The sequence below is a fragment of the Pangasianodon hypophthalmus genome, chromosome 11, assembly GCF_027358585.1.
Source record: "Pangasianodon hypophthalmus isolate fPanHyp1 chromosome 11, fPanHyp1.pri, whole genome shotgun sequence".
NCBI lineage: Eukaryota > Metazoa > Chordata > Actinopteri > Siluriformes > Pangasiidae > Pangasianodon > Pangasianodon hypophthalmus.
The window spans coordinates 9,839,100-9,851,980 of NC_069720.1; the positions used below are offsets into that span (position 1 = coordinate 9,839,100).

Here is a 12,881-nt window from a genome sequence, read left to right on the forward strand (position 1 = left end):
CAGTAAGCTATACCTGTAAAGCTTTTCATGCACAGTTGTAAATGGTTCTACAGTATATACTATGTGCCTATCTACTCTCAGTACTAGATCAGTGATCTGTACGAAAGATTCAAAATAGGACAATTACAATTTTATAGTTACAGTGTGTGAATACAGTATTGCTTGATATAGCCAGTGCTGCATCATCAATACTGAGACTGATTTGAATTGGCCAATGATTATACCCATACTATATGCCAAATATATAGTATATAACAAACACAGTGTGGGTTTGTATATTATCTCACTGCAAGGCTCTTTGCCTTTGCCTTATATGTTGTACACTGAAATAACTGCACTCTCATTATTTCTTTAATGTTATTTTTTGCTTAATTTACTTTCCTCATTTGTCTTTCAATGATGGAATTCATGACATCAGGACTGCTGTTATTCAATCACTAGTTTTATGTTCTGTATTCCCATAAATGATTACATGCTTTGTGAGTTGTTCTGCTGTATTTAATTTAGACCTGCCCCGGGACTACATATGGAGCCATTAGACGAACTCTGGTGCATCTCTTGTAATGTTGATTGATGTCAACATTCCTACTGATTGATTTTTCATGTCAAATAAAGTATAACAAATTCAATTTTAAAGTCATTTTGTATGTTTGTCTGTGTCCAGGTTTCTGAACAGCAGTTGAATGAGGCCATTGCCCAGGCAGTAGAGAACAGCAAACTGAAGAGAGACAAGAGTCATTGGAGTATGGAGGGTAAGTATGATTCAGCATGGCTAACCATAGGCTGTGATTATACACATTTTTGTATAAAAATGCACCATGGTTAAAAAAATCTCCCCCTCTAATGAAATAAAAAGCTCAGTAAATCAATTTAGATACATAATTTGTTCAGCAGCACTTAAGAGACTACTGTCAGTTATTTAACTGTCGGGCTTTAATGCAGTCTGAGCACTAACCTATATCCAACCTCAGGTTTTAGATGGACTGACCCATATTTATGCAGAGCACTTAAACTGTCTGATATAAGTGGTTGAACTGGTAGGTCATGATGCATTTTGAAGTTTAATCTTAAGTTTAACCTCAGGTCTGAGGAGGATGGAGCCATGTTCCCACAACAGGACAAAGTGTGAGCGCTGTATGGAGAGAAGCCACAGCCAGATGAGCTGCAGGCGAGCCCAGAAACCCATGATCCGTTCCTGTAGCGAGGGTGCATACAGCCAGCGCAGTGCCCTAACCAGTGCCAACATGCTGCCCATTCCCCCACACCAGAATGTCACTCGTGTACATAGCATGGACGCCTCCATAACAGCCAACTGTGAGGCTCAGACCAGCAGCAGACCGTCCCCGACATCATATGCGAATGATGACTACAATGTGCCCTACAACTCTCAAATGAACTTTGTCAGTTATGAGAGGTTAGATGGAGGTTTCGGGAGGACAAGGGGTTTTAAGGGTAGGCCTCGTTCTCTACCACGAAGGTACTGTAGACGGCACGGTGTCACCAGTGAAGAGCCACTGACCGACTCGAGTGGCTCTAATGGAGCTTCACCAGTGAAAGAGGAAGATCCGTTGCCTTCACAAAGCTGCCAAGTAAGAATTTCGGTTTACGTCTCTTGTATTGCATAGTGAAATGTCAGCATGAGAGGGTCAACATTTTGCAACATTCTTTGAACTTTAGCTTGGAGACTAACTTCACAGGACGTTCTTCCAGGGGTAAAATACTGGATGTTTAGTTGTTTTCATAGTTGTTTTTAGACTATTAAAGCTGTTCGTGAAAAACACCATCCAAAAATACTTAATTTAATGCTATCATAGACTGTTAACTGCATCTTTTGTGTAGTGCACTTCTGCATTAGCCCAACACCACCAAAGAGGAAGATGTGGCAAATTGGGACAAGCAAACTGTCCATAAATGGTAGTTGAGTAAGAGTAGGTGTGATCAACTTGACTGCAAGCCTCTTTCAGCATTCAGAGTGTGAAAGCACTGCAAAGTTTAATAACTGAGTTATAAAATAACTGGTCTTTGGAAAACAGTTACATTTATTAATTTCATTTACTTTGCATTTGGATAACCTACTGCATATGGTTTACACATATTAGTCTATATTATTCTGTGATTTACCCCTTGACTATATTTGAAATTCTTGGCCTTAATGTGTTGAAATGAAGCAACCAACTCAATAGTACATATTTAGTGTTGCCAGATGTGTTTGCCCTTGATTTGCTCATTACATTTACCTTTCAGTTCTTCAGTCTAAAAATGATTCATACTTAACCAACACATTTCCTGCTTTATGAAAACCACAACTAGCAGTCAATTTGCAGGATGTTTTGCTCTGCATGATGGAATTAATAAGTGGCATTGAAGGTATAATCCATAACTAGGGTCTTAAATCATCTTTAAACCAACCAATCATTGTCCTGTTCTTCCTCTCTCCACATGCTTCTAGTTGTTCTGCAGTATATACAAGGCTTTGAGAAAGATCTCAAGGCTTCTGTTTCAGAAAGTATGTAGCATTTTACTACTTCCTCTTTCTGCTCTGGTGAATATGGTGCACGAGGATGACACTAAATTGCACAGATTATTATGCGAAAGTTGCCATGGTGTCCCTTGTCTTGCTGCTTGGTATAGGGCATGCTTCTGCAGTGTGTGGTTGGGTTGTCCATGTCTGCATCAGTGGTGCATGTAGAAATAATACCACCGGATGTGTTTCTACACCTTTCTAGAGGCTATGAAAAAAGCGTTGAGATCACCCAACCGTTTCCTGTTTGTGTGACAGGAAGCGGATGAGTGTTCAGAAGAAGCTAAAGCAGCACTCTCTGAACCTGTCGCTGCTCATACAGCTGAAAACATACACAGGGAGGGCAGACAACACAGAGGTATGCTGTCAGTTTGATTGCTGTGTGTTTACTTTTATTGGTTAATATATCATTTTATTTCTCTATAGAGATTGCAAATTATATAGATGTGCCTATTTTTAGTGAGACTTTGAACATGAGATTCATTATTGAAACACATCCTTAACAAAAGTTTTACAACTAGTTTTCCTGATAGTTTTTATTCTTTAACAGATTATATCTTCCCAAAGAGACTGTCATATTTTTATTGAAAGAAAACAGTCATTGCAGATAGTGGAGCTTTGCAGTGTGATGTGCTAGCTGTGTGTTATATAGCATAGCCATTTTATTGAATGGCCACTAATAGGCTTATACTGAATACATGACTGGCATTTCAGAGTCTCAGTCTCCCAACAACCCGTGCAGTCCAACCAGGAGAACCAGTCTGAGACGTCAGGACTGTGTGGAGTTGAACTCTGATCAGCCAGTTGACCCTTGGGTGAGGCTAACAGACAGTCTTGAGAAGCGTCTGAACCATCGAAAAATCATGAGTGACCATAATGGGAATAATGAGATAAATGGCACAGTCTCAGAGACCACAGACCCCATCTCCAGCTCAAAGCCAGAGGAAACTGCTGATGTTAAAAAGGGGCCTCCAGTGGCTCCAAAACCTGCTTGGGTACGCCAAAGTCTTAGAAGCATTAAGTCTGGGAGGTCGCCAGCTGAGGCCTTTAAAAATCAATCAAAAAGCCAAGATACTGGAAAGACCTTTGGAGTTAGTCTGAGGGCTACCTCATCAGCAGCAAATCTATCTTTCAAACAAAAGCTCAGCTCATTTGAGACCTTTTCTAACACTGATGGAGCAGAGAGGACAAGCAGAAGATCGGCTCCATCCTCATCGCTTCCTCAGATGGAAAAAAGTCCAGCTAGGTTTGAGAAAGCTCAGCCTGTAGAGACCAGCAGCACATGGAAAAGTAGAACCACTGTGATTAACACACATGACAGTGACAAACCTTCTTCAGTGATAGATTCAGCCACCACCACCAAAGCATTTCCTGAAGAAGAACAAGCAACCTCAAAAATAACAGATTTCCAAAATGAGACCCCAAAAACAGATGATACAACTGCAGCCACAAAACCGACTGAGGGTTCCGCAAGCCCTCCAGTAGAGATTCCTTCTTCTTTGGAGGATGAGAAGGAAACAAGTCCTGTTCAGAAAGATGAAGAGGAAACAAGTGCTGCTCAGAAAGATGAAGAGGAAACAAGTCCTACTCAAAAAGATGAGGAGGAAACAAGTCCTGCGCAGAAAGATGATAATGAGGAAACAAGTTCTGCTCAGGAAGGCTTACCCCACATTGATCACTGCCCTAGAAGGTCCAGCAGTTCTAAAGATCCTCCTTCACAAAATAGATCTTCATTGGAGGGCCACGGCAGTCACACTGCAAGCTTAAGAACCAGGAGTCTACCCCTGAACACCACCTCTTTGTCAGATGCCCATGGCCAAGGTGGACTGGAAGGGGAAACCCTAGAGATCATCCTGTCATTCAGCAACCAAGTGTCCCATGCCCTGATGCGTTCCATGCAATCCCTTCCTCAGTCCCCATGCCTAAAGCTTGGTAACCCATGGAGTGCGTCATCTGGATCCCCTCACCATAACCCCACAGAGGAAGACATTTCTCTGTCTGAGACCTTAGTCTCACTGGCACCAGACAGCACTGAGAAGGGCTTCTCTGTAAGGTATGGTTTTCTTTCAAGTATTCCCGAAAACTAGTCAAGGGTAGCTGTTGTCTGTTTAAGACAAGGTATCTTTGATTGCACGTTTGACTTTTGAAATTTCTTCCATCCTGTGCACTAGAAGCATGATAACGGAACTGTCTGATGTAAACCTAGAAGAGGAAATGAATCTTGGCCACCTTAGCCTGCAATGCTATAGACACTTTTATCTGAAGTTCTTGCTCTGTAAAATGATAACAACATGCAAGCACTTATCAATTGCTCCAATAAAGAAATACAGCTTTATCTTGAAGAAGGCAATTGAAATCTTTAGAAGAATGCTTTGAAGTGTACAATTGAAACGTAAAAGGAGTTTGAAACTCCTGACAAAAATAGGCAAGTGGTCAAAAGCAGGTATCAGATCAGCAGCTCAGGGCAACCTCTTACTAAATCTGTTTTTGATTTGGCTCCCAGCCTGGCTGAGCTGAGAGAGCGCACTATTGAGAGAGGAGAAGAGAGTGACAAGGCTGAAAGCGCATCTGAACGACCTCTCACCACACCCTCTGAAGTGTGTGCCCAGTCTGTGATCTCAGCACTTCCACCTCAGGAGATCCAGCGGCTGATCCAGGAGGTCAAGGATCTTGATGAGGACACCCTAAAGGTGACTTTTACAGTGATGTGAATGATGAAATGTTACATACACAAGATGCATGCTATTGCATGTTCTAGATTTTCCATCCAGCTCAGGAAACCCCAGGAATATGCATCGTAATCTTTATTTTACATGGTGTCTCTTAGTGGTGGGCAGTTTGACTATATGCTATCAATATTGCAATAGTTTACACCACAATGGGTTTCTCTAATAGTATAAAGGATATCATCAGTACTTTCATAACACCACTGTTAATTGCTTACAGTTAAAATGTTTGAGCCTGTTTGTGTACCTATTGTTCCACTTGTTAAATGTATTGTGGTTTTGCTGGCACTGTTAAACAAACATTAGTATTGTTATACAAACTGTAGCATGCCCTGTGAAATGCATATGATATTAGACAGTAGTTCTGGCTGCAAGGTTTATATTAATGTGCTCTTTTTAACACATTATTGTTTCTATAGACTTGTATGTTGGACATGCCATGTAAAGGGATAAAAAATTGGATGTAGTCATTGATATGGTGACAGTTTCTGAGAAGAGAAAACATTTTTGGAAGGAGTCTCCAGTGTCAGTACTTTGTTAGTGGTTAGTGGTTAAGCTGTAACTTTTCAAGCACAGGAAATTCTTCAGAATAGAGGGTGTTACGGTTTTTATTTCTTATAAAATTCAAGAGAGATAAAAAAAAAAGAGGCTGGTGAGGGACCGACTTATAGCTGTCAATGTAAATAATAACAGGAACTATTTTTTGTGGATGTTTAGCAACTTTAAATGTAAGCATAAATGGCTAAACAATATGATTTGACATTCTTTAATTAATAAAACAATGTCATTATTGGAAAATTGCTGAGGTATAAGAGGAATAAAACACTTTGGGATATGCTTTTATTGGAAAATAAACAGCTTCAGAGTGAAAACACATATCACCCAACCTTATTCTCTATCAGAAATAATCTAAGAGGTTAAAAAAAGTATTGAATGTGAAGAATTGAACGTGAATTGCAGGATAAGGATAAGCACTGTAATACATGGTATTAATACTTGGGAGTGCATCCACCTCCAATATAATTATCAGCATAATGAGATCTATAGCAAAGTCAGCCCTTATCTGTAAAGAGCCTTAGTGCAGGAGGCTGCAGAGACAGAAACACATTAGCAGCTGAAGTAAGAAATGGTGGACCATTAATTGCTATCGCAGAGCACATAAAATAGTTGTCATTATATCAAGATCCCTTAGTAACAGAGGAGACATACTCCATGAGCTTTCAAGCCTCTCTTAGTGTATTATTTCTCTGCCCTCCCTTTCACTGCCTTTGGTAAAGTGCAGCTTCTACACTTTGACAGCGATCCCTGTTTTCCCAAAGGAGCTCTTGGCTAAGCTGGATGTCTGTAGGCATTTCTTTTGTTGAGGCTGTATATCTGCACACACTTTTAGTAGCTCTTTTAGAGCAATTACCTGCGTATCGCTAACGTGATTGATAACTTCCTGAATTTAATGTACCACAAGAAATTTTTTTGACAGTCATTAACCAAACCCTTGACATAGCAGTGGTACATAGCACAGGTTAAAACAGAAGCTCCCTTTAGCAAAAAAAAAAGGGATAAGGGTTATTTTAAGCTGTTAGCCTTGCAGCCTTATAAGTAAGTTAACAAACCTGACAGGTTTACTATGAAGGATCTGGAAATCTTCGTAAGCACAGTAATAAAAGTGAGATCTCTTCCTGAATACTAATCATTTTCTAGCACACCATATACAACCACATCTGGCAAATGGATTACAACAACAGCACTAAATTACCAGTGTAGTAGCATACCACCTTTAAGCCATTTGGACCTCATATGTTTAAATGGCTTGAACATACTGGCTGACAGATTTACCATTACTCTCATGCAGCAACTGGAAGACATCCATGTAGTGATTCTTCACAAGGAGGAGGGAGTTGGCTTGGGTTTCAGTATTGCTGGTGGTATCGATCAGAACAAAGCAACTACAGTGAGTAAGACCTTTACACCCATGTTAGCATCCACTACAGCATGGCTAATCATCTCCACCCAACCACATGGTTCACTTTAAATAATGTTAACTGACAGCTAATTGGGATCTTATAAAAATAAACTACCAAGCATTGAGTTACTGAACACCAGTTTTTCAAATGTTATCCACTTCTTTTTGGGATTGGATTCAATTTCCAAATCTATCTTGCAGGCTACATCAGGGCTGTAATCCAATCTCAGAACATCTAATCAGATAACTTTTGGGGAACTGACCCACCCAGTTCACTTTTAGCTCCATCAATCCCTGGAAGCTAAGTAGATTTTAAAACAGCACTTATTAGTCCTCAGTGCTGCTTGAAGTTCATAACACATGCTTCTGGCTCAAAGCTTGTCATAATTTGCTAATTTGTTAGGTTAGTAAATCATTCCCATCATGTGTGACAGCTCTGCGTCTGGAAATTTTCTTACGTTTTGCAGGTTCACAAAATCTTTCACCAAGGCTTAGCTGCTCTGGAGGGCACCATCGAGAAAGGAGACGAGGTGCTGTCTATCAACGGACAGACAATGAAGAACGTGAAGCACAGCGATGCTACAGCAGTACTCCGGCAGGCGCGTGAACTGAAGCAGGCAGTGGTGGTGGTGTGCAAGAATAAAGAGGCAGAGAGTAGCATAGATGCTAGCACTACCGAGGCCAGCTGCGGTACTGACACAGAGCAGAGCTTCACAGGTACACAGCTACACACTTAACTGCAGTGTATGCTGTCCATTTTTTTCAGATAATCAGCCTATGTATCATCCATTCAGTGATATTTAGTATAATTGCTAATAAAGTGTATGGTATCAAGGCCAGGTCTTTTCATCTTCTGCTTCAGTAGATGAGAGTGGAGACGTCCTGACTCTAGAGTTGGAGAAGAACGCAGGTGGAGTGGGTTTTGGGCTGGAGGGAGGAAAAGGCTCTATTCATGGAGACAAACCTTTGGTCATCAGCAGAATCTACACAGGTATAACCCTTCAGTTTCTTAAACGCTGTGTTTAATATGCAGCATATAATGAAGTTTTAAAGGAGCAGTTTGGCAAAAAAAAAAAGATTTTTTTTTCTTTCAAAATTCTTTCCTTTAACCTGGATCAGTGGTGTCAAACTCAATTTCTGCCCAGGCCACGCCCCCATTTTTGTGAGGCCTTGAAGCACATAATCTAAGGCTAACATAAGATTAACACCAATAATTTGAACATAGAATGGGACATTTCTAGGACAAAGAATGGCTAACATTGCATCCTGTTGAATAGTTTCTATTAGGTGATAACATTTATTATACTGATTAAAGGTTTCTTTAATATACATCTGTTTTCCAAATATCGAAAAAAAAAGAATTCACACTGGCTTATCTCATACATACTGTACATGTCCTTAGTCACTTGTCGCTTTCCCCCCATCAGCCTTTTGTCATTGAATCACACTAAAAAGCCAACACCGGACATGTTTGCGAATTGTTTTCAGACCCGAGTGTGAATTCATCGCAGCAGGCGCAGCAGATAGGTGTTGGTTTTAACTAGCATTTCAGAACTGTGAGATGCAATGCACATGTCAGCTGCATGTTGTACAGTGGTGTACAGAATGCTATGCTGTGGGTCTGGTGTGAATTCTAGGTATTGCTGGTGTCATGTAAAAAAACCTACAGCATTTTTACATATAACTTTTATAAATGTATTCTTTGTTTGCAAGTTTGCGTGTGCCGGCTGAAACAAGGTAGTATGTCATGTTTGGCCTGTGAGCCAGGAGCTTGACACCTGTGCCTTAGTAGTCAGTCAGCTACCAGTTTAGCATAAATCATTGATGACTAAATCATCACACACTTGTAAATGGTATTATCGAGCCAAACAATGTGTTATAAGCTTCTCCTACTTGCTAGCTACATTAGCTTCACTGCTAATGAAGCAAGCATTAGATACCAAATATGCATTGGCTGATCCACTACATTAGGAGGAAGTAAAATTTTGTTAGAAGTAATTTTCTTTCTTGGCCAAAATATTCCTTAAAAACCTTGCTGTAATGAGTATGTTTATGTGTGTTGGTAGGCAGTACAGCGGAGCAGAAGGGCCTTCAGGTTGGTGATGAGCTGCTGCAGGTCCAGGGCTCCACAGTGCAAGGTCTTTCACGTCTCGAGGCTTTGACTGTCCTCAAAGGCCTTCCTGATGGATCATTCACAGCCATCGTGAGGAGAAAGAACGCTGAACAGAGCTAAATTCTGAAAGTATTACCAGATAGCTTGAAAAGTGTGAAAGTACTGAATTTTAGGAAACATAGTCTTAAACACTTTCAGTGGAAAATCCCACTTATGCTGGTCATTTCATGCAATTTTAATATCAGGATTATATTTACGTAGATAAGGATTATTATTGAAAATATCTTGATTACAGTAAAACATATCTAGTATGTCCTATTATAAGATTATAGTAAACCAATTATAAGATTATTAAACCTATTTCTAGACATATATGACAAATTTCAAGCTTGTTTTATTGGCAAAATAAAACAAAATTATCTGCCAATAGAATAAGAAAGACTAAAAGATTAAGACAATACAAAATATTGAAATGAGTAAAAATGTCTACAAGTAGGTTTAATAATCTTATATTTGTTTTATTGTAATCTTATAAAGGGAAATACTAGATCAATTTGACTATATTCAAAATATTGTCACTTGCTAAAATGCATTTTTTTTGCAGCACTCCAATGCATTACATCAGATTGCATGTGGTTAGTGACTGCTGAAGACTGTGCCTTTAAGGAAACAGCATGCAGAGTTGTGATTTTGAAGCGACAACCAGGGTTTGCATAAAACAGCAGAAACAAGGAACGATACAGGAAGTTGGTGGTCAAGTGTAATTTTCATATTCAATGTGTCACACTGTCAGATTTCAGTCTGTCTGGAAAAGCACTTGATTCATGAAAATCTTATCAGTATTAATCTGTGTCCAAATACGGCCAATTTTGATCTTTAAATATTAGCTATTTAGCACAATTATTTAAGCATCTTTGAACAGCCCATCTGCCCAAGACTCCAAATTGCATTTAGAAATTACATGTTGACACTAAACCCCAACTATACCAATCCACCTACTATACATGCTAGAATTATTGATATTGATTTTAATTAACTCCAAATGAAGAATTTTTCAGGTTGGTAAAATGGTACACTCAAATTTACACCCACTCCGACTAGATATGAGTGATCATACATATAATCCGGAAATGAAATTGATGAATAAGGAAATGGTTGTGTTTCTGCCAATTACGTTGTGTTAGGCTACGTTCACTGCTTTTTATCAGCCACTCAGAACACTGGGCTGATGGACAACTCTGGCATAACCAGTCAGCCAATAGGAGACAGTCTGTTACGAGTTTCAGACATGCCTACAATAAACCAGCAAAGCTTATCAGTTCATTTTCTAATGGATACCAATATATCCATGTGAACGAAGCCATATAGTACTGTGCTCACTGAACTACAGGGGAACGAAAAGAGGAATATTATAAGAAATAATAATTTGCTATGCGTATCTTCCAGGCTTTAAGAAATGCCATGCCATTTATCTGTTTTTGTGTCAATAACTGGTCTAATCCTAGACTAAGAAAATGGTCTATAGAGAAACAACTCTTCTGCATGAATTAACCCAAAGCTGAGATTAATACATGTCCAAACACGGTCAATTTTGATATTTGGATATCAGCTATTTGTCTATTCAAATGATTCACAAGCTCTTATTGGTGTTACTTTTTTAAATAAATAATTGTAAATAAAGATTCAGAAGTTTAGCCACGTGAAAACAGCGTAACAGAGTACAGTTTCTTTGTTTGCTGATGCATAGAAATATTGCCTTTGTACGGTTGTACTAACATGGTCAGGGATTCCCGGAAACTTGACTGTACTCAAGTTTGCCTGTTTTGTTAAGAATTGCACAAACACTGTAGAGTAAGATATATGCAAAAATATTTCTATGGAATCTAAACAAGTGTATTTGACCAGATTCTTAATGGAGTAGATTTTGAGCTCACAATAATGTCATGTTTTCACACATGCTTGCAAGAACCAAAGATAGGAGACTTTTTATGGCCTGCCTTTACATTCGATGTTTTATGACCATATAGGCTTTGTGCCTGATTACAATAATTGTCATTTTATTTATTTAAGTTCTTAAAAGAAACAGAACATCCAATTTTAATATAATTGAAAAAAAAGTTCACATTAAAGATCAGATGCTGTTAATTTTTTGTCTTTGTACAGAATAAGTTACTAATATATCAGAAAGCCCTGTTTATATTGTTTAAAATGTCACTGTATTACTTTTTCCCCCCAAAAATACCCTAATAAAATAATTAACTACAAACATTTGACCAGTCTGGTGATTAAAAATGATTCAGATTAATACTGGCTGCTGTGCAGTGTGAAGTGATTGTGACTTTTCATTTTGTTCTGTGAACATTTGCTCTTCTATGGCAACTCTTAAAATAGCCTAGCTAATGAATAGCTTGGCTATACACCTTGAGGTAATTAGCTGAAAAGTTGGTGAGTAAATGAAAGTCCATTTTGAAAGGATCAACAAATGGACTTTTCTTTTTGCTGTAAACAAATTTTTCAACCCTGTCTCACAGAAAAAAAAAAGGTTCACACACAACTGCTTTGCAGCACCTTATATATGATGAATATCAAGGTTTTGTCACAAGCATACGTTGCATATCAACATATGAAAGTTTCACTCAAATGCTCAAAAAAGTCTTTAGACTGTAAATTCTTTAGGCTCCAGAGTCTTTCCAGGTTTTTGTTATCACATGACTTGGAGGCCTGATTATGTTTACAGAGGAGAAGAGAAGTTAGGTTTGTTTTATGAGCCTGGTCAGTCTAATCATATAATTGTGAGAAGCACTTTACACATGAAGTGGGTTACATTCTATATGTTTAAAAAAAGAGATAAGATTATTTACTTCTTATCAGTCTTATTCAATATGCAATATATGCTTGTGACAGAAAGTTGATATTCATAGTATATAAGGTGCTGCAAATACGTTGTGTGCATGTATGTATGTATGTATGTGTAATATATATATATATATATATATATATATATATATATATATATATATATATATACACACACACACACACACACACACACACACACACCAAAAAACAACAGTACCACCAATGGTCATCATGAGTGAAAATAAACAAAATGGTATGTGGTATGAAGTAAAATCTGGGCCTGATTTCTTTCTAGCCCTGACTGTAAATTCATGCAGCAAATCATTAACTATTGAGTGAAAACACCCCCTAGATTTAGTGTCCACTGGGGTTAATTTATTTAACCCTGTTACACTGAAACGTCCATCATCAGCAGTGATTAAGATGGCTCATGTGAAATACAATAGTGGGTGTAATAAATATGAATGAGACGGATTACTTCAATTCAATGCCTGTGGAGGAAACACTGGAACTAAATAGAGTTATCACACATTGTCCTATCAAAGTACAAATAACTAGTGTTGTGGTACTTGGTCTTGATACCGCACATCAATGGTCTCAGTGTTGTCATAAACTTCACTGAAATTTTACTTGGCCTTGTCTTGGTCTTGGCCTATGAAGACTTGAAATATTTTTTCAACACCACCCGAGACCATAATATCA

General features: G+C 38.5%; 1 protein-coding gene across 5 annotated transcripts in view; it reads left to right on the forward strand.

Annotated features, from left to right (window-relative positions):
• il16 (interleukin 16) overlaps positions 1 to 11,586 on the forward strand; it is a 30,226-nt gene extending 18,640 nt beyond the window's left edge. For 2 of the 5 annotated variants that reach the window (XM_034308703.2, XM_026930479.3), the window contains exons 14-23: positions 665 to 752; positions 1,084 to 1,589; positions 2,450 to 2,506; positions 2,780 to 2,879; positions 3,236 to 4,574; positions 5,025 to 5,211; positions 7,097 to 7,195; positions 7,675 to 7,924; positions 8,070 to 8,198; positions 9,274 to 11,586. In XM_034308703.2, coding sequence (XP_034164594.2) covers positions 665 to 752; positions 1,084 to 1,589; positions 2,450 to 2,506; positions 2,780 to 2,879; positions 3,236 to 4,574; positions 5,025 to 5,211; positions 7,097 to 7,195; positions 7,675 to 7,924; positions 8,070 to 8,198; positions 9,274 to 9,440 — 2,922 coding nt within the window. In that variant the 3' untranslated portion in view covers positions 9,441 to 11,586. The remainder of the gene's footprint in view (positions 1 to 664; positions 753 to 1,083; positions 1,590 to 2,449; positions 2,507 to 2,779; positions 2,880 to 3,235; positions 4,575 to 5,024; positions 5,212 to 7,096; positions 7,196 to 7,674; positions 7,925 to 8,069; positions 8,199 to 9,273) is intronic. The other 3 variants (XM_034308705.2, XM_053238212.1, XM_034308704.2) reach the window with 2 other exon arrangements.
• Positions 11,587 to 12,881: the final 1,295 nt, after the last annotated feature.